The sequence below is a fragment of the Notolepis coatsorum genome (assembly GCF_963971535.1).
Source record: "Notolepis coatsorum genome assembly, chromosome: 6".
Taxonomy (NCBI): domain Eukaryota; kingdom Metazoa; phylum Chordata; class Actinopteri; order Aulopiformes; family Paralepididae; genus Notolepis; species Notolepis coatsorum.
Window position 1 is genome coordinate 180,814,439 of NC_140170.1, and position 20,166 is coordinate 180,834,604.

The 20,166-nt window shown below is 42.4% G+C and overlaps 7 protein-coding genes across 7 annotated transcripts in view; 1 reads left to right on the forward strand and 6 right to left on the reverse strand.

Annotated features, from left to right (window-relative positions):
- Positions 1 to 2,807: 2,807 nt before the first annotated feature.
- Positions 2,808 to 3,200, reverse strand: LOC311229845 (histone H2A-like; the record flags this gene model as incomplete). Its single annotated transcript, XM_084315918.1, has 1 exon — positions 2,808 to 3,200. One exon carries the CDS (start codon positions 3,198 to 3,200, stop codon positions 2,808 to 2,810), a length of 393 nt encoding a protein of 130 aa, XP_084172044.1.
- A 333-nt stretch (positions 3,201 to 3,533) lies between these two features.
- LOC311230139 (histone H3.2) lies at positions 3,534 to 3,944 on the forward strand (the record flags this gene model as incomplete). The annotated part of the gene is made up of 1 exon (XM_084316317.1): positions 3,534 to 3,944. The coding sequence occupies one exon, from the start codon at positions 3,534 to 3,536 to the stop codon at positions 3,942 to 3,944; it is 411 nt and encodes a 136-aa protein (XP_084172443.1).
- A 2,757-nt stretch (positions 3,945 to 6,701) lies between these two features.
- LOC311230843 (histone H1-like) overlaps positions 6,702 to 20,166 on the reverse strand; it is a gene marked incomplete at both ends in the record, with an annotated part of 75,571 nt that continues 62,106 nt past the window's right edge. The window contains one exon of the mRNA XM_084317232.1: positions 6,702 to 6,953. Coding sequence (XP_084173358.1) covers positions 6,702 to 6,953 — 252 coding nt within the window. The remainder of the gene's footprint in view (positions 6,954 to 20,166) is intronic.
- LOC311230891 (histone H4) lies at positions 10,625 to 10,936 on the reverse strand (the record flags this gene model as incomplete). The annotated part of the gene is made up of 1 exon (XM_084317280.1): positions 10,625 to 10,936. The coding sequence occupies one exon, from the start codon at positions 10,934 to 10,936 to the stop codon at positions 10,625 to 10,627; it is 312 nt and encodes a 103-aa protein (XP_084173406.1).
- LOC311230884 (histone H2B-like) lies at positions 13,053 to 13,427 on the reverse strand (the record flags this gene model as incomplete). The annotated part of the gene is made up of 1 exon (XM_084317273.1): positions 13,053 to 13,427. The coding sequence occupies one exon, from the start codon at positions 13,425 to 13,427 to the stop codon at positions 13,053 to 13,055; it is 375 nt and encodes a 124-aa protein (XP_084173399.1).
- On the reverse strand, positions 14,613 to 15,014 carry LOC311230691 (histone H2A-like; the record flags this gene model as incomplete). The annotated part of the gene is made up of 1 exon (XM_084317051.1): positions 14,613 to 15,014. The coding sequence occupies one exon, from the start codon at positions 15,012 to 15,014 to the stop codon at positions 14,613 to 14,615; it is 402 nt and encodes a 133-aa protein (XP_084173177.1).
- LOC311230692 (histone H2B-like) lies at positions 18,988 to 19,362 on the reverse strand (the record flags this gene model as incomplete). Its single annotated transcript, XM_084317052.1, has 1 exon — positions 18,988 to 19,362. The coding sequence occupies one exon, from the start codon at positions 19,360 to 19,362 to the stop codon at positions 18,988 to 18,990; it is 375 nt and encodes a 124-aa protein (XP_084173178.1).

Here is a 20,166-nt window from a genome sequence, read left to right on the forward strand (position 1 = left end):
CCATAGATATACCATCCGGACATAAAATCCATGTACATACATATATAACACATTATAAAGTACAAGTACCATCAGATCAGATCCCCTTTTTCATATTCATCCTTGATATCATTGTAACCCCACCTTAATCATTTGTCCCCAGACCGTTCAGTCAGGTGTAGAAAACTGTCCCATAAACGTGTATGCAAATAAACAACTTGTGACAAATAAAACTCTTGACTTGACCACCAGCCTCTCTATCTAAATGTTATATTGTTAACTGTCTAGTTAGGCATTAACTGTGTTAATCTAAATGTTATATTGTTAACTGTCTAGTTAAGGCATTAACTGGGTTAATTAATCTAAATGTTATATTGTTAACTGTCTAGTTAAGGCATTAACTGGGTTAAGTGGGGAGTGCGTCATGGTACAGTTTCAGTAAGTGGGGAGTGTAAACAAGTTGAACGCGTCACGTGAAATAACGTTACGTGAATAAACATATAACGTTACAATGTACAGTTTCTGACAGCTGGCTGTGTTGTGAAATGTGCATAACGTTATGAATAAACCGCGAAGTCACGCGAAATAACGTTATAAACGCGAATCTGGTAGTATATTTATTTGTATCTTCTTGAGATGATAACATTACATCCGCATTTTACCGCATGGCGAGATAAACCAATCAGAGAGGGGCTTCGCTCAACCAATCAAAGAGGGGGCTGCAGAAATGGAGCCCAACCAATCAGAGAGGCGTCTGCAGAACCTCAGCCATTGGGTGGGACCCAAATCACGTCACCAAAATCAGCCAATGGAAGCGAGGGGTTGCTATGTGCGGGGCTTGTATGTGCGGGGTTTGTAAGCGCTGGTCTGAACGCCTGCAGCTGGAAGCATCTCGCTGCGCCCAAGAAGGCCCCAGCTAAGAAGCGTCTCTACAATTCGTAGCCGCATTTCTGCAGACCCCTCTCTGATTGGTTGAGGCCATTTCTGCAGACCCCTCTCTGATTGGCCGAGCGCGCGCGCAGTTACAATATAACATTTATATTAATTAACCCAGTTAATGCCTTAAGAGAAAGAGTCTGGTGGTCAATTGCTACGGAAATGTTGTGTCTTACTAATAATAACTAATTCCTTGGTCAATAGAAGTCTCTGTGATACTTTCTGATTTGAGAACATCAAATGGGCAGTTGCTGACAGCTGGCTGTGTTGTGTAATGTGCATAACGTTATGAATAAACCGCAAAGTCATGGGAAATAACGTTATACGCGAATCTGTTATTATTAGTAAGACACAACATTTCTGTAGCAATTGACCACCAGACTCTTTCTCTTAAGGCATTAACTGGGTTAATTAATATAAATGTTATATTGTAACTGTCTACAATACTTCCATGCGTATAAATTGCGTTCGCGACCTCCATGTTTTGGGGCTATTCATCAGAAAACTCGGATCCGGGATTCGGCTCCCATCCGTCGGCCAACAACTGTGGGTTTTCAGCCTCTCTCTCTGGAGCTTAACAGAGTTTCGAATCAGAGAGGGGTCTGCAGAAATGGCCTCAACCAATCAGAGAGGGGTCTGCAGAAATGCGGCTACGAATTGTAGAGACGCAGCTAAGAAGGCTGCCAAGTCAATAGCAGCTAAGAGAGGAGCTCCCAAGAAGAGATAAGCGTTTAAACAGAACGTTGTCTTTAATTCAACAAAAGGCTCTTTTAAGAGCCACCCACCACTTTCATGAAAAGCAATATTGTACTCTCGTGTGTGGAGTGATGGCGTCTTATCGAAGTATACAACTTAGTATTACTTATGGGATGGTTGATTTCCACGAGTTACTTCCAGCACGGCAACAAAGCAAACGCAACTTTATATATTATATATGGAGAATATACCACAAAAAACTATAAAATATAGATCAGATATAGGTTCTTAATTGGAGAATGTTGATATTAAGTCTGGTTTGATTATTAGGTCCTACTAACGCAGATACTTTACCGCAACGAGTTGAGCCCTTTATTGTGGAAATACATAAATTGCCATCATTATGGTGCATTTATGTCCGTGCGTAAATGACCGCTATGACACTATTGGAATGACTACGGGTGATGGCCCATTAGTGGACACAGCACATTATTGTAATTTTATTTATTCAGACTGGTTTGGATCATATGTTGGCACATAATTATGTTTCCCACTACCTCACATTAAATATCTACACAACCATTATATTATACAAAAGGCTCTTTTATGGACCCCCACTATTTATATGAAACAGGCACGGCTACAAAACACGACTTGTAGTTCTACCCATTTATTTATTATGTGATTAGTGATCCAGACCAGCAACATTGGCAGGTAAAGAAAATGGTCTGAACTAGTCGCACCGCTTCACACAGTTTACGAGTTGAGCCCCAACAATTGTGGAAATACAAATTGCTGTCATTATGTCAATTTATGTTCGTGCATGCTGTAATCTGTATATAGAACCCTTACTATTTATGTTTCTCAGTTCAAATTAATCATCACTTGACCGCTATGACATGCAATTTATAATTTTACATTATATCGTTAAGCCTTCAAAACAGGGACAAAAAACACTGCAGACAAACACACTAAACATTACTTCTAAACAGCACTGTACACGTGTACCCATTAGTGAACACGGTCAAATGTTATGCATTACGCGTTTATAGTCTTACATTTATGTCCGAGGTAGCGAGACAACGTAAGTTACACAACCAAATTGTATTTTGACAAACGGAAATATTGCATTTTCAATAAGAGGTGGGTGGCTCTGAAAAGAGCCTTTGTGGGGTTTGTCGAAGAGGCTAAATCTTTTACTTCTTGGCAGGCTTAGCAGCCTTCTCTGTCTTCTTTGGGAGCAGGACAGCCTGGATGTTGGGCAGCACACCACCCTGAGCGATGGTCACTCCTCCCAGCAGTCTGTTGAGCTCCTCGTCGTTACGCACGGCCAGCTGCAGATGGCGGGGGATGATACGACTCTTCTTGTTGTCACGGGCAGCGTTTCCAGCCAACTCCAGGATCTCAGCGGTCAGATACTCGAGCACAGCCGCCAGATAAACCGGGGCACCGGCTCCAACACGATGAGCATAGTTGCCTTTACGCAGCAGTCTGTGGACACGACCCACGGGGAACTGAAGCCCGGCACGAGAGGAGCGAGTCTTGGACTTAACTCTGGCCTTTCCTCCGGTCTTTCCTCTTCCAGACATGTTTATAATTCTCTTTAGCTAAACGAGTTAGACAATGAATGCAGCGAGTTGGAGAGTCGCGTTTTATTTTCGGGCTTGTGTTTTCTCACCCAATCAGGAAAGACGTTTTGTTGGCGGTGTTTCCAAAAGACCAGTCCTCCAATAACCTCGTTCCCAGTTGTATCTCCGTGAAGTCCTCCAATAACCCTGTGAGGTGTAGGCGGAGTAACGACCTCACAGAGAGGAGACCAATCAGAAACTACTGCACCTCCGCGTTAGTAATATAAGGCCAGAGTTTCTACACAGCAGCGTATTATTCTTGTTGAAGTGAAGACTGAAACATAGTTTCTCATAATGGCCAGAACTAAGCAGACCGCTCGTAAGTCCACCGGTGGCAAAGCCCCAAGGAAGCAGCTCGCCACCAAGGCTGCCCGTAAGAGCGCACCGGCTACCGGCGGCGTGAAGAAACCTCATCGTTACAGGCCCGGTACCGTGGCGCTGAGAGAGATCCGTCGTTACCAGAAGTCCACCGAGTTGTTGATCCGCAAGTTGCCTTTCCAGCGCCTAGTCAGAGAAATCGCCCAGGACTTCAAGACTGACCTGCGCTTCCAGAGCTCTGCTGTCATGGCTCTTCAGGAGGCCAGTGAGGCTTATCTGGTCGGTCTGTTTGAGGACACTAACCTGTGCGCCATCCACGCCAAGAGGGTGACCATCATGCCCAAAGACATCCAGCTGGCCCGCCGCATCCGTGGAGAGCGAGCTTAAATCGACCTGTTGACTAGTTGTCCCCATAAAGGCTCTTTTAAGAGCCACCTCAATAATCATGAATTAGCCCAGTTTCCTCATTTTAACTATGTTCTTAGTCCACGTGGATGAAGTTGGTGATATGTAATACGTTCGTTTGATGGCCATCGTAGCTGATTGATTGAAAAGTTTAACAGATTGCAGAATGGGTACAGTACAGTACAGCTCAATACATACAATTGTTAAGGGGATGCAGACCAGAGAAAGACTTTAGTCTTGTTTACATCAGGGTCCCCCATTTTCAGTTCATATAATCAATACCAAGTAACCAGAATTATGATTAATTGTTTATTTTCAGTCCTTGTCTACAGACAAATCAATAACACATGTGTGGACTCTCAAAAGGAAAAGAAAACATGACAAATGTACATATTCAAATCAAGCTCACACACAAAATCCAAACTCAATGACTGAAAAAAGGAATTGGCTGAAGCACATGCTTTTATTTGCCTATCCTTTACAATTCTTAAAAACTAAATATACTTTAGAGACAATTAAAATATGCTGGAAGATATGTTTTTTTTTCTTTAAGAGAAAAACATAAGAGAAATTAATGTTTGATGTTTTACTCAACTGTACTCTCGAATTGTTTTATTCATAACTTGACTGCAAAACGTAATATTGAAGTCATACATTCATATTCAGTTCCCTGATCCATTAGTTCATCTGCTGACTAGTAATAAATATGACCTATATGGTTAAAAATAAATACAATCCGGATTATCATTGTTTGCTCGGGAGCCTTGTCTGGAGTTCATTTTGGTTGAGCCTGCATGCTTTCCCCATTTCCAAAATGGCTTCGTCAGTGTGGTCCGGTACAGTGTCCATGGTGCTGAAATAGCAACATTTACATTCGACGTTGAGAGCGTTCCAGCCAAAATCTATTTTAGATCAGATTAGTTTAAAATGAATTGTCATTATACAGCACAAGTATAGTACAACGGAAACAAATTGGTGCCTAACTAGAGTACAAATGTAACAATAAAGTGCAATAGGATTAAACTGGAGTATATATATAAATGACTAGTGCTGATCAGATGAGTGTTACAGGTATAAAAGACACTATGGTAGTAAGTCATACTGACCAGTGCAAGGTAAAGATATATATATATATATATATATATATATATATATATATATATATATATATATATATATATATATATATATATATATATATATATATATATAAGGTATATAAAAAGATGTGTATTCAGACAGAAGTGGATATATATACTATGCATGCAGTGTATGCAGCATTATTGTACATGCTATCACACAAGAGTTACATGTGTAGAATATAGTTTGTGGTTGGTGATTACAGTGTAAGGCAGTAGGAAACAGAGTTCAGAGTTTGAACAGTATGGATGACATATCCTAGAGTATAGGATATTAACTATTCATTTAACTGACTAGAAGTTAGCCAATATGAATACCTTATGTATATAAGTATGACTCTGTCTCCATTGTTATTGCCCCAAACTACAGCTATGGAATTCTAACAGAACTACAAGACAGCAATGGAGTTCTGGACTAAATCACAGTCATTAAAAAATAATGCAGCAATGCTTCCTGTTAAAACCTGCTTTTCTAGATAGAAGATTGATATTGAAACCAAAATTGTATTATGTGTCTGATTAGCACTAATACTAATTTATACACGTACTCCAGTTTAATCACGTATACATTGTATTTTGCACTTTACTTTTGTATTTGCACTGAAGTTATTTTTGTTGTACTGTACTTGCCATGTACGATGACAATACATTTTAATCTTAAAAAAAGACAGTCAGGCGTCTTTGAGAGGGTTCCAGGTGGTACCCCAGCAAAATTAGCGTTAATTTCACTGTAATTTAACTGACTAGAAGTTAGCCCATTATGAGGTACAGTATATATCATAATTAATATTATGATCATGTGTTTTACTTTCTCCATTATTATTGTCCAAACTACAGCTATGAAATTCTAACATAACTACAGGACAGCAATAGAGTTCTGGACTAAATCAGTTATTCAAAATAATGCAGCAATGCTGCCTGTTAAAAGATGCTTTTCTAGATATAACGTTGACATTGAAACAAGCTGTAGTTGTTGTATAAACAAGGATGGAACTTTAAAGGGGAAACGAAGAATGGTATTTTGCACATTAACTCACTAACGTCCTAAAACTGTTTTGCACACATTCATTTAGTTTGAGTTATTGGGAGTAAATTTGTTTGAATAACATTGGGGACATTGAATCCTTGTGTTAATTACTGCTCAATGCAAATAAAGGCAGCAGTCCATATAAAACAAGGTGTCATTCATTGTGTGCACAATACATCAGATTGTATTTAGGTTAAATGCTTCTTAATTAATATGTTCTGGTATGTATAGCAGTATCTTCTAGACTGATATTAATAACAGGAACATAATTACATTCAATGTTAAATCGCATCGATTTAGATTTAAGTGTATCTAAATTATGTTTTATTCTTCTGGACTGGAATCGACTAATCTTCCAGAATATGAATCAAATGATGCAGTAACTGAACACTCAGCTCTACTTAACTGGTGCTGCTGCAATTTATCCAGGACACAAACATGTGACTTAGTAGATTTGCTTGTATCCACTATTAAACAATGCATTTATACGAGGGGATGTGCCATTTCAGGGATAGTAGTGGTTGGCTCTAAAAAGAGCCTTTTGTGTGTTTTAGACAGTAAAGCTTAAGATCTTCACTTCCTCTTGGCTGCTGTCCTCGTGGGCTTCGCTGCTTTGGGCTTGGCAGCCTTCTTCGCTGGGGCTTTCTTGGCTGCGGGCTTCTTCACTGCCTTATTTGGGCTCTTGGCTGCCACCTTCTTGGGGCTCTTAGCTGCCACCTTCTTGGGGCTCTTGGCTGCCACCTTCTTGGGGCTCTTGGCTTTGACTGCAGGCTTCTTTGCCTTCTTTGGAGACTTCTTAGCGGCAGGCTTTTTAGCAACAACCTTCTTAGCCGCAGCAGGTTTCTTCACTGGCGCTTTCTTAGCTTTCGGAGCTGCTTTTTTGGCGGGCTTCTTGGCTTCAGCCTTGTTGATTTTGAAGGAGCCGGAGGCACCGGTACCCTTGAGCTGGACAAGAGTGCCCTTTAACACCAAGCTCTTCACAGCGGTCTTCACACGTGAATTATTCTTCTCCACGTCATAGCCACCGGCAGCCAGAGCCTTCTTTACCGCAGCCAGGGACACGCCGCTCCTCTCTTTAGAGGCAGATACCGCCTCGAGGACGAGTTCTGCGGCGCTGGGACCTGATGCCTTCTTCGGCTTGGAGGCAGCTTTCTTCCTGGGGACTTTAGCCGGAGCGGCAGCGGCTGGAGCGACTTCTGCCATAGTTCTCTTCTATCGTCGATCAACACGAAATGCAACAAATAGTCCGAGCTGACTGGTAGTGGAGCTGGGACAGGGTGCTGGTCTTAAATACTACATGAGAGCCATGCAGACTCAACCCACCCTGTCTACAACTCTGCAGCTGAAAAGCTCTGCTACTTGTGTTTTCTTCTCGCCAAAACGGGCTAAAATACAAACGTGGGAACATAGTTGAAATCTAACACCTAATGGGTCAGTTAGCACAGGCATGTTCCATTAGAATAAAACCATCTGGAGAGCCGTGGTTAGTTTGGACACGTTCCAACGCTCTCCTTTCCGTCGTCACATGGTGCAGTGAGCAGCAACTTGTCTCAGTATTTTGCTTTTTAAATGGTTTAAATGTCATTATAATCCAGTCAGTACTCGTTCCCCGGTGAGTCGAGCTGCTTGGTGAGGGACTGGCAGTAAAACAAGGCATCTGGTGTCATGCTTTTGGTTATAAACTTGTACTTTCTCAGTGCTGGTAAACACAGTCATTGCTGGCGTCGGCATGATATGTGTTACCTCGTCTTCTGTGGAAGGCTTTATGTAGCTCATGATGAATTAAATCTACAGTTACTTTTATGAAGATAAAAAAAATTAAATTTTTGGGAGAGACTCGCCTATTATTGTCAAACTGCTGTGTGATGCCGATTAAAGCCCAGACGGAATGGTTAACAATCAAAAAAATCTGTTTCAATTACATGTCAATAGTAATAATAGGCACAAGTTAGTTAGTAATAAAGCATACGATACGAGTCATAATAATAACAGCTGGCGCAACAGGGGGAATAAAACGTGTCACGCTGTGACCATAGTCATCCCAACGGTGCTAATGCATTCATTGCGCGTAATTACGCATGCACATTATGACTACATTTCAATATGTTTCCAATTGATAGGACTCAGTTGGTTGTTGCAAAGGGTATTTTGCACTGTTGTGAAGTATGGTAGTCTGTCTGCTACATGTTATATTGTCCTCTCTGGTAAACAAGAATACCCTGAAGACTCTGGCAGGAGCACTCATTCAAGGGTACTACGACTATGCTTGCACCTCACGGTACCAAAGCACCTCAAAGGCGCTAAAAACAAGATTACAAATATCACAAAACAAACTGGTCAGACTACTACTTGACCTTACTCCTAGAACCCACCTCAACCCTGCCCACTTTGACTACCTAGGATGGCTTAGGGGCCTTTTTTTTCTGTTCTCACTCACCCCTTTTGGGATGCGAAACGGCGCTGATTCGTTTTAAGCGTTCGTTCGTGTCAAGCGTTTTCAATATAACCCACCCCCTTTCCTCACAAATGGAACTAGTGTTGTGGAGTCCGCTTTGACCGTTTTCCAGGGTTAGCAGCTATCGCTAGTTAGCTTAGCCCTAATGGATACCTTGGTTAGCAGCTATCGTTAGTTAGCTTAGCCCTAATGGATACCTTGGTTAGCAGCTATCGCTAGTTAGCTTAGCCCTAATGGATACCTTGGTTAGCAGCTATCGCTAGTTAGCTTAGCCCTAATGGATACATAGCTCATTGCTCGTGTCAATTAAATTGCATGTTATTAAATGTCCGCGCTGGTCTGTCTAATGAAATTACAACCGCAACATTGTATCGCACTGTACAGCCCTGGTTGTAGGCTAATGTTTTACTATTTTTTGTATCCAATTTGTATGGATTAATTTAGGAGTACGGGAGGCTGCAATTCTAAACTGGCCACCGTAAATGGCCAAACCCCCCCCCACCCCCTCCTAATAGACAGTCTCCTCCCTTCCGTATATATTATATCCCCACCGTATGTATATCTCTCTCCCACCCCCTCCTACAGTCTCCTCCCCACCGTATGTATATTTCTCTCCCACCCACCCACCCCCTCCTAATGTACAGTCTCCTCCCCATGATATGTATATACTGTCCGGATCTATGGGTAACAGTACTGTATATTTGCATATCATATATGTCACAAATGTAACAGTACTATGTACCTGTATGTCATGTATGTCCATATGCCATAAATGTCATGTATGTTGTGTAATGTCATAAATGTCACTATGAATTGAAAATGGGGGACCCTGATGTAAACAAGACAAACGTCTTTCTCTGGTCTGCATCCCCTTAACAATTGTATGTATTGAGCCGTACTGTATTGTACCCATTCTGCAATCTGTTAAATAAAGTTTTCATTTATTAACTATTTCACTTGAGGATGCTGCAATGTAAAAGTTATACACAGAGTGGTACAGAGGTAGACGAGTTGCAGGTGTGTAAAAACTGAATGCTGTGTACAGCAAATACATTATTTCCACCCCTGAAAATACGCTGTATCTTCTATTTATTAAGCTCCTATTACTGCATATTCTGCACAGCAGTGACAATTCTGATATTCTATTTGTGATCCTTGCCTCATTGCATTTAATTAAACATCACCTACAGTCTCATCACAGAAGGCAGTTATACTTGTTTAACCATCCTGTTTACAACCTTCCTGTCAAATATTTGCTTTCTTTCATCATTAATTCCACCACATACGTCTGTGGTGTTTCATGTAAAATCTGACTAGATAGAAGACTATAATACAGTATATTACTACAAGGTCGCAAATAGACCTGCCGTCGAATCAATACCTTAATTAATTTACATAAACACATAGGAAGGCTTCTAAAGTCCCGTGGCCTCTAATGAGATCCTTGAACAGACACACCTTTTAAAAACGAATTGAACACACGCACTATGCACATACACTTATATGTAAGACACTTTCTGTAAATAATTTACTATTTTATTTAATCTGATTTTATGTTATCTTACCCATTGTTACCATTCTTTTATGCATTGTTGGGTCTGAGCTCGAAACACAATTATGTCATTAGCTGCAATGCCCCTGTATTGTGGTGTATTTGACAAAAATAACTTTAACTTGAATTTGAGATCCAGTTCAGTAGTGTCCATTTACAGTATTGCTCAGACCAGTGTCAAAAGAGCTAGTATCTTAAATGCATCTATATGTTCAGATCAAATAGCCACCCCTCATAACTAGGCTACTTCTCTTCTCAGGCTTAAGACATTCTTAATGACCTGTATGCAATTTTCACGTCCTGTACAAGTCATAATATATATACTGCACAATATAGAATCGTCCAAAGCGACTAGGAGGCGTACATATCTAGCAGCTAAGGATGAATGTTATTCTGAGACGCAACATGGAATCGACTCAATTCTAGTAAGATGTGTGTGGCTCTGAAAAGAGCCTTTGGGTCTTGGGATAGTTTGGATTGAATATACGATTAGCCGCCGAAGCCGTACAGAGTGCGTCCCTGTCTCTTCAGAGCATAGACCACATCCATGGCTGTGACGGTCTTCCTCTTGGCGTGTTCGGTGTAGGTGACGGCGTCACGGATCACGTTCTCCAGGAAGACCTTCAGCACACCACGAGTCTCCTCGTAGATCAGACCAGAGATGCGCTTCACTCCACCGCGGCGCGCCAGGCGACGAATCGCGGGTTTGGTGATTCCCTGGATGTTGTCACGGAGAACTTTACGGTGACGCTTGGCGCCTCCTTTTCCGAGTCCCTTTCCTCCCTTTCCACGACCAGACATTTTCTTCCAGGATGAGTTCAAAACAAATGAAAAGAAGTATTGACGAACAAAGGCAAAGCCCTCTGAATATAAATACTCTCTGAGGACGTAAAAGAAGACTGAGATTCCACGTCATGCTGGGCGTGGCCAAAAGCTGCAGCCCATAATAACCCTCCTCCTCACACACTTTTGACCATAGAACTGGTGTCACGTGATTGATTGATTGATTGATTGATTGATTGATTGATTGAAAACTTTATAAACAGATTGCAGAATGGGTACAATACAGTACAGCTCAATACACACAATTGTTAAGGGGATGCAGACCAGAGAAAGACTTTCGTCTTGTTTACATCAGGGTCCCCCATTTTCAGTTCATCAGGACATATATGACATACATGACATACAGATAGACAGTACTGCTACATCTATACATTTATGACATACCAGATTTGCAAATACAGTACTGTTTGTGATACAAAAAGAGTCCAGAAAAGGGAGTATATACATTTGACGTAAAAACTGTACATTGGAGGGGGTTGGGTGGGGTTGTGTGGGGGGGATTGGGTAGGGAGGGGTTGGGGGGGGGACCACTGTACAACTGTACAAGCAAAACTGTACATTGGGATATTGACAACCATACTAGGTAATTTACATTGGAGGGGGTTGGGGGAACACTACAAACAAGCAAAACTGTACATTGGAATATTGACAAAACCATACTAGGTAAATTACTGTACATTGGAGAGGGTTGGGTTAGGACATTTACAGGGGTGTAAATTCTAAGACATGTCTGGTTCATGAGTTCCTCGTGGCAGCTGGGTTCACATGGTTGCACTTATTCAATTTATCTATCCCATTAGTTTGCCCCAGATTCTTGTCTGGGGTCCATTTTGGTTGGTCTGCATGCTTTCCCGGTTTCCAAAATGGTTGGTCAGTGTGGTCTGGTACTGTCCATGGTGCTGAAATAGCGCCATTTAGATTCACAGTGCCTAGTACAAGTAGTTCAAGTTTCAAGTTTGCTTTTATTTGCCATGTATAAAGTGCATGTACATTACAGTGAAATGCTTGGTTCTTTACGAGCCCCTGAGAATGTGCTTCAAGCAGTAAAATAAAAAGTAAGTAAAAGAGGAATAAAGACCCAACACTATACTGTACCATTGATATCATGGTTTTAAAATGGACTATACCATGTTATTAATGGTTATTAAGGGCAGATTCAGAGCACCTTGTGAAACATAAAAGCAACTATTGAGCATGGTGTGGTGTATCAGTGAATGTGTTGAAGTCCAAACCACAGGGGGTGCCTGATGAGCAGAGTAACCTTTCAGCCAGATGTGGAGGCTGTGTATCCTGCTAAACATGGAGGGAGAAGGGACCGGAGAAGATCAGTATTGCTGAGGGTTACTTATGAAGTCAGATTTTAGACTTCTGATTGCTGGAGTTTGATGATGTCAGATGTCAACAATAACGTTATAAAGGTTACTGTTATTATTGTAATAATGTATTTAACATACAAGGTTGTAAATTGTACAGAAATATACAGAGCTCATTATGATCAAATAATGAATATTATTTGCACATGTCTGTTGGAAATCATATCATAGGATGTGTGTTTGGCTATGGGGTAGTTAGTTAATCTGTTTCATTATAATTATATATGAGCCTGGAATGTATTATTTTTGGAATAGCATTTCCACTTTGAAAATGCTAAACTAAACAGTATCCATGTGCATTATAAAGACCAATAATGTATTATTGATCAGGGTTCTAATAAGGCAGGTGATATATTATTATACAGTATAAACGTGATGTACAAGCTAGAAGTCTATCCAATCTAGCTACTTGTCACAGGATTTTGACTAGTAAATATAATTTGCAACTTAATAGCCATCCAAACTATGATTACAGTTGTAAGTAATTTATTATTCAATAATTAAATATATAAAATGTCATCTCCCGACAGACACTCCTACCATAAAACTGTGCAAATAAAATGTAGGACATTTTGCAATACCCGGCACTCAACCACTTTGATGAACAGCGCGATCATCATGATAATAGGAATAACTCTCTCAGGACAGAGTGGGTGGCTCTTAAAAGAGCCTTTGGGTTAATCTTCAGTGAACAGGGTAGTTTACTTGGAGCTAGTGTACTTGGTCACAGCCTTGGTTCCCTCAGACACAGCGTGCTTCGCCAGCTCACCGGGCAGCAGCAGACGCACAGCGGTCTGGATCTCCCTGGAGGTGATGGTGCGACGCTTGTTGTAGAGAGCCAGGCGCGAGGCTTCTCCAGCGATGCGCTCGAAGATGTCGTTAACGAAGGAGTTCATGATCCCCATGGCCTTGGAGGAAACGCCGGTGTCGGGATGAACCTGCTTCAGGACTTTGTAAATGTAGATGGCATAACTCTCCTTCCTGGACTTTCTGCGCTTCTTGCCTCCCTTGGCAGCGGTCTTGGTGACGGCTTTCTTGGAGCCCTTCTTGGGCGCTGGCTTGGCTGGTTCAGGCATGTTCGACGGCTTATCAGACTCGAATGGTGACGGCCGCTTATGGTTTCCTGCCTTATTTATAGGAGGTTGATGCAAATAGTGCTGCGTGGCTTCTACGATACGATTGGTCGGGCGTGGCGCACGTGTGTAAAGCTAATAGAACATGCATTTCTCTCAGCATGGTTAAAAAGGAAATTATAAGAAAGTGTACACATTGACAATATTTTGGTTTATTATTTGGCAGTGCTGTGAAAAGTATTGAGCAAAAGTACAAACCACTAATAGAATAGTACTCTGTTAAAAGTCCTCAATTTAAAGTACTTCTTATTGAAATAGTTTCTTAATTCATTGTGGAACCAGGACATACACCCCCCCAAAAAATAAACAGGATATAAGGAGCCAAACAAGGCAATTATGGTAGAAGCAAAACTCTTCTCCACATAAATATTCTATATGGAATTCCAAAAAAATTATACAAAAACTACAGCTAGTTTCAATATCAACCTTATATCTAGAAAAACAGCTTCAGGCAGCATTGCTGCATTCTTTTGAATTACTGATTTAGTCCAGAACTCCAGTCCTGTTTTGTAGTTCTGTTAGAATTTCATAGCTGTAGTTTGGGGCAATACCAATGGAGCAAGTGAGTCATTCTTATACATGAAGTACTTCAAATTGGGCAAACTTCTAGTCAGTTATGTGTGTACCATATCCCTTACCTATACTCTGAAAAGTTATACCACTCGTCAGTATGACTTAATACATAGTGTCTTTATAGTATACCTTTAACACATATACATCTGATATACTCCAGTTTAATCACTTTATCGATTCCTATTGCACTTTACTGTTACATTTGTACTGTTTAGACGCCAACTTATTTTCTTTGTACTGTATAACGACAATGGATTTAAACCTGAGGAAAAGTATAACCATGCCTATGCGTTAAATGCACCGTCCTCTCGACACCTGTCATTCTGTTTTAGGGATGAACTGACTGAACTAGTATGACTGTCAAATGACCGTCTATACGGATTAGTCTTATTCTGACGTTATTCTAGTTTCATAAAGAATAATTATGTGTAGAAAAGCTTAGCTTCTACAATAATGACAAATTACAGTATAGGATGCAGAGTCATTGCCTTCTCGGTAATATGTGGGTGGCTCTGAAAAGAGCCTTTGTGGGGTTTGTCGAAGAGGCTAAATAATTTACTTCTTGGCAGCCTTCTCGGTCTTCTTGGGCAGAAGGACAGCCTGGATGTTGGGCAGCACACCACCCTGAGCGATGGTCACTCCTCCCAGAAGTTTGTTGAGCTCCTCGTCGTTACGCACGGCCAGCTGCAGATGGCGGGGGATGATACGACTCTTCTTGTTGTCACGGGCAGCGTTTCCAGCCAACTCCAGGATCTCAGCGGTCAGATATTCCAACACAGCGGCCAAATAAACCGGGGCACCGGCTCCAACACGATGAGCATAGTTGCCTTTACGCAGCAGTCTGTGGACACGACCCACGGGGAACTGAAGCCCGGCACGAGAGGAGCGAGTCTTGGCCTTAGCTCTGGCCTTTCCTCCGGTCTTGCCTCTTCCAGATTGCAAATTGCCATATAACATTTATTGATCCCTTTGGGGATATTAGTTATCATAGCAGGGGAGGTACAGGTAGTATAATACATACAGGTCACAGAATTATATTACAGTGGAGAAGTAACCATTTAATATAAAGGCAGTGTAAACAATATACAATGTAATTAACTCTGGATATGGGCAACAAGGTTGTCCTCGTAGTAGGTTCGTCCGGGAACATGCTGCCTCATTTTGAGAAGCATCTTAGAAATGTGGGAACATAGGCCCTACATTTTGAGTGAAAAGAAAATCTGGGGCTGTGGGACCATAGGGCTGACCCCCATGATGCAACACATTACATTGACCTCGATAGGGAAATTCAAAGTTTTACAGTCGAGTAAAGTAGTTTGAATATGGTCATCTGTGTCTTGTGTGTTAATTACAGCTCAATGAAATAAGGTAGCAGTCCATCAGGCGACGTATTGCTATATTTTCATTTATATTTCATGGTGCTGTAATTAACAAGGATTTTCTCTCACTGGCAGATATACTGGGAGGAATTAGCTCTCGGAGTCAATACATTTCCATCTGTACGAGGTGCTTAATTTATGTCATATGAACTTTGCTATTTTGCCCATATTTTACTTTAGGAGCAACAATGTAACCGCACAGGTTCATACACTGAGACAATAGGACATTCTTTATTGGTATTTATAATTCAAGATGACAAACTGGTTTTCAACTCAATGTTGCAACAATCAACAACAGCTCAAAAGTAACCCATGACCATGCACCCATATCCAATCATACATATAACTCAGAGTTAAGATGCACTCCAATTGGGTCCAGCTGCAACCCCGGAGAATCCGCTCACTGGCAACTTCAGCCAGCCACAGGACGCGCCTGCCAGCCACAGGATGCGCACTGATTGGCGGAAAGTACAGAAGTATCTCGAAGTACGTCTGTGCTGAGGTGCGGTTGTAGAGAGTGATTGATTGAAAACTTTATTAACAGATTGCAGAATGGGTACAATACGGTTGGAGAGAGGGTCGCAGCCGGGAATTGATTGAAAACTTTATTAACAGATTGCAGAATGGGTATTTTTTAGCATGGTGTTATTCACCGTCAAAGATGACATAAAAAAATAGAATTGATATTCTCCTTTGGTCTGATGCCACAGATTACTTGTAAAATGCCACAACATAAGAATGACAATTTTTTTTCTCTCTCTACCAAATCCATTCTGAGACTGAATCAATGAATGAATCAATGAATGAATGAAAACTTTATTTAACAGATTGCAGAATGGGTACAATACAGCACGGCTCAATACACACAATTGTTAAGGGATGCAGACCAGAGAAAGACTTTCGTCTTGTTTACATCAGGGTCCCCCATTTTCAATTCATGGCATTTGAGTCAGGAGGGGCAACTCACGTCGGGGGAGGAGTCCTTGGATAGAATGCGGAAGCGGATGAAGGGGAGTGAGCGGTGGTGGAAGGCGAGCGAGGCAGCTTATGGAGAGCAGGGAGAGTGGAGTCCTCGTGAATGGCCCCGGCCGGTGGAAGACTGTCCAGGGTTTTGGGTGAATCGAGATGGGAGCGAGTGGAATGAGGACTTGCGTCAGGAGGGACGCGAGTCACCGGGTGCGAGCCCAGTGTCCCCTCGGGGTGTGACGTGTGGAGAGGGAGGTGAGGTGACGGAGACTTCAGCCAAGGAAAGGGAGACGGATAGTGACAGTATGGAGTGTAGTGAGGGAGAGGGGAGCGGGGGAGAAGGGTGGACGAAGGTGGGGAAGAAGATTAGGGTAAGTGAGGGGAAGGGGAGTAAGAGGAAGAAAGGGAGGGGAGATAGCTTGAGTGGGTCAGAGGATGAGGGCAGAGGGAAGGATTTTGTGGAAGGGTTGAATGTAGTGGTGCGGTTTGAGGGAGAAGGCGGGGTTAGGGAAATGGAGCCGAGTCAGCTGTCAGGAATCATTAAGGCGCAGGTAGGAGAGGTAAGGTACGCAAGGACGTTAGGGGATGGGAACTTGTTTATAGGATGTGTAAGTGTAGTGCAGGTAGAGAAGGCTAGGGAAATGAAGAGCGTTGGAAAAGTGAAGGTCTGTGGAGTGGGGATAGTAGGGGAGAAGAGGGATGGTGGTTGCAAGGGGGTGATTAGTGGAATTCCAATTAGGGTTAGTGAAGGGCAGCTGTTAGGAGAGTTGAGGAGTGACGAACGTAATGGGAAAGTTAAGAGTGTAGAGAGGATGAAGAGAGGGGCAGAGAAGGTGGTGACAGGGACGGTAGTCGTTCAGTTTGAGGGTGAGGTTAGGCCGAGAGTGGTATTTATAGGGTTTATGGCATATAGGGTTAGGGAGTTTGTGCCGAATCCGTTGAGGTGCTACAGGTGTCAGGAGTTTGGTCATATAGCTAGGTTGTGTAGGAAGGGACAGAGGTGTGGTAGGTGTAGTGGGGAGCATAAGTATGGGGAGTGTGAACAGGGAGTGGAGCCGAGGTGTTGTAGTTGTGGTGGGAAGCATAGTGTAGGGTATTGGGGTTGTGAGGCGATGAAGCGAGAGGTAGTGGTCCAGCAGGTGAGAAGGGAAGGTAGAATTTCATATGCGGAGGCAGCTAGGAAGGTAGGACAGGGACAGCAAGACAAGGGAGAGGGGTTTAGAGAAGGGCAGTTGGCAGTGAGGATAGTGCAGGAGGATCAGGGACAGCAAGAGAGGGCACAGGGTTTTAGGAAAGGGCAGCTGACAGTAGAGGAGGTACAGGAGGAGGAGAGGAGGGTGTGGAGGGGGAAGTTGGATTTAGTGGCCTTTGTGGCAGGGGTAGTGAATACGACAGCGACGGTTAGCAGTAGGACAGAGAGGACTAGGTTGATAGTTTTAGCAGCAGTGGGACACTTGGGTATGGAGGGGTTGACAGTGGAGGATGTTATAAGGGAGTTGAAGAGGGTGGCTGATCTGGTGGAGTTAGAGAAGGGGGGTGTGAGTGAGCGGGTGGTTCGGAGCCAGGCTACGGGGGGTGATGAAGCATGTATCGTGGATGGGGCCTCAGTCAGGGGGAAGCAGCGTTAGCTGCGATTCAGGGTGGTGGGCGCAGGAGGGGCAGTATGGGAGGTGAAGGGGGCGGTATTGTGCAGTTGCGATCGTGTCAAACTAAAGGAAGTGGCGGTAATGCACTCTGTAGGTGCCAACTGCCAATAAATCAGACAAAGAAGAAGAAAGAAGAAGAATTCATGACATTTATGACATACACAACATACAGATATGTATCATGACATAGATACACAGTAGTTAAATTTATGACATACAAGATATGCAAATATACAGTACTGTTAAACAGAGATCCTAACAGATAATATATACGTAATTATGAGGGCTGCTGATGACTCCTAACATCCTATCACGTTTTTAATAATGCTGTAAAGTTAAGTAAAAATGCATTTCAATATGAATTTAACAAATTAAACATGCAACTATTAATTCTAAATGTACCAGTCTGACTGACATACCAGTTTATCATACATCATGTTTGACATATGTATTTATTTTGTGTGCGATGGTCACTCTTTGTAACTTTTGGTTGTTACTGTTAACTCTCCAAGAGTGTGTGTAACCAGAAGTTATAGATGCTATTAAAGGCCCATAGCAAACAGCTGCATGTGGAGCCAACTAGATTCCCTCAACCCTGCTTTAACTCTAACCCTCAACCCAACCATGACCTTTAACCTAACAAACTCAATTTCCCTTCCAAAATCAGTTAAATCCTGAATTAAAACTTCTCCAATCTGAAAATCTATTAGAGGCTCTTGTTCCACCTAGTAGAGCACTTACTCCATCTGGCGGTGAAACCCAATATGACAGGCAGCATCCTAGACATGGTCCAGGAAAAACAGAACAACTTATACATAGGGATAAGTTTATTCATTAGTCACCTGACCTTGACTGGTCATTGGGATAACTCTCTCAAAACAAAGTGGGTGGCTCTGAAAAGAGCCTTTGGGTGAATACGGGTTAGATGGACAGGGGAGTTTACTTGGAGCTGGTGTACTTGGTCACAGCCTTGGTTCCCTCGGACACAGCGTGCTTGGCCAGTTCACCGGGGAGCAGCAGGCGGACGGCGGTCTGAATCTCCCTGGAGGTGATGGTCCTACGCTTGTTGTAGAGAGCCAGTTTAGAGGCTTCTCCGGCGATGCGCTCAAAGATGTCGTTAACGAAGGAGTTCATGATCCCCATGGCCTTGGAGGAAACGCCTGTGTCAGGATGGACCTGCTTCAGCACCTTGTAAATATAAATGGCATAACTCTCCTTCCTGGACTTTCTGCGCTTCTTGCCTCCCTTGGCGGTTGTCTTGGTGACGGCTTTCTTGGAGCCCTTCTTGGGCGCTGGCTTGGCTGGCTCAGGCATGATGATCAGTCGGGACTAAACAGCAACGAATGTGGAAACAGAAGCACACTGCTGCCTCTTTATAGGTCAAATTGTGCAAATACAGCTGCGTGGCTTCTTGTATACGATTGGTTGAGAGGCTTTGTCGCACATTTCCCGCGCACAGGAAACTATTTGCGCGCAAAACCATAATAACCCAACTATATATTCTCTTAGCAAAACTCCATAGCCACACTTGATATTAAGCCAAGCAATAATCGACATGAAACTGCATTTTTCCAAGACAATGATTTTGTGCACCTTGATAGCTCTCTTGGTGACATCTGTCACTGCTTTGACTTACAATATATATACACACACACACACACCTTCATACACATCTGTCTGTACATACAGTTGCATAATCATTTTTACATGTATTTGGCATAACTTTTAATCATGGAAATGCCAGTATACATTTATAAGGTGAGAGATGTTTTCTGATGGTGCTGAGTCGTCTCCATGAGCAGGTTTCCTCTTGTTTGGGTTATTACTGATCATAAACAGATGGCACAGACCGGCATGGTCTCACCATGAGCTACATGTATAGGTACCTCACTGTGGTACAAGATAATAATACAAGTATGACTCTGACAACATAGTATGTTTCATTCCTTGAGCTATTTCTTCTGAATGTATCAAAAATGTAGCTGGCAGCCTACTGCACCACATTCTAAGATACTTTACTTCACGATGAGTTGAGCCCTAACAATAGAGGCCTGTATATCTGACCTATAGGCTAAACACAAACTGTAATGTTTGTGTTGTTCTGTTTCTTCCAGTATG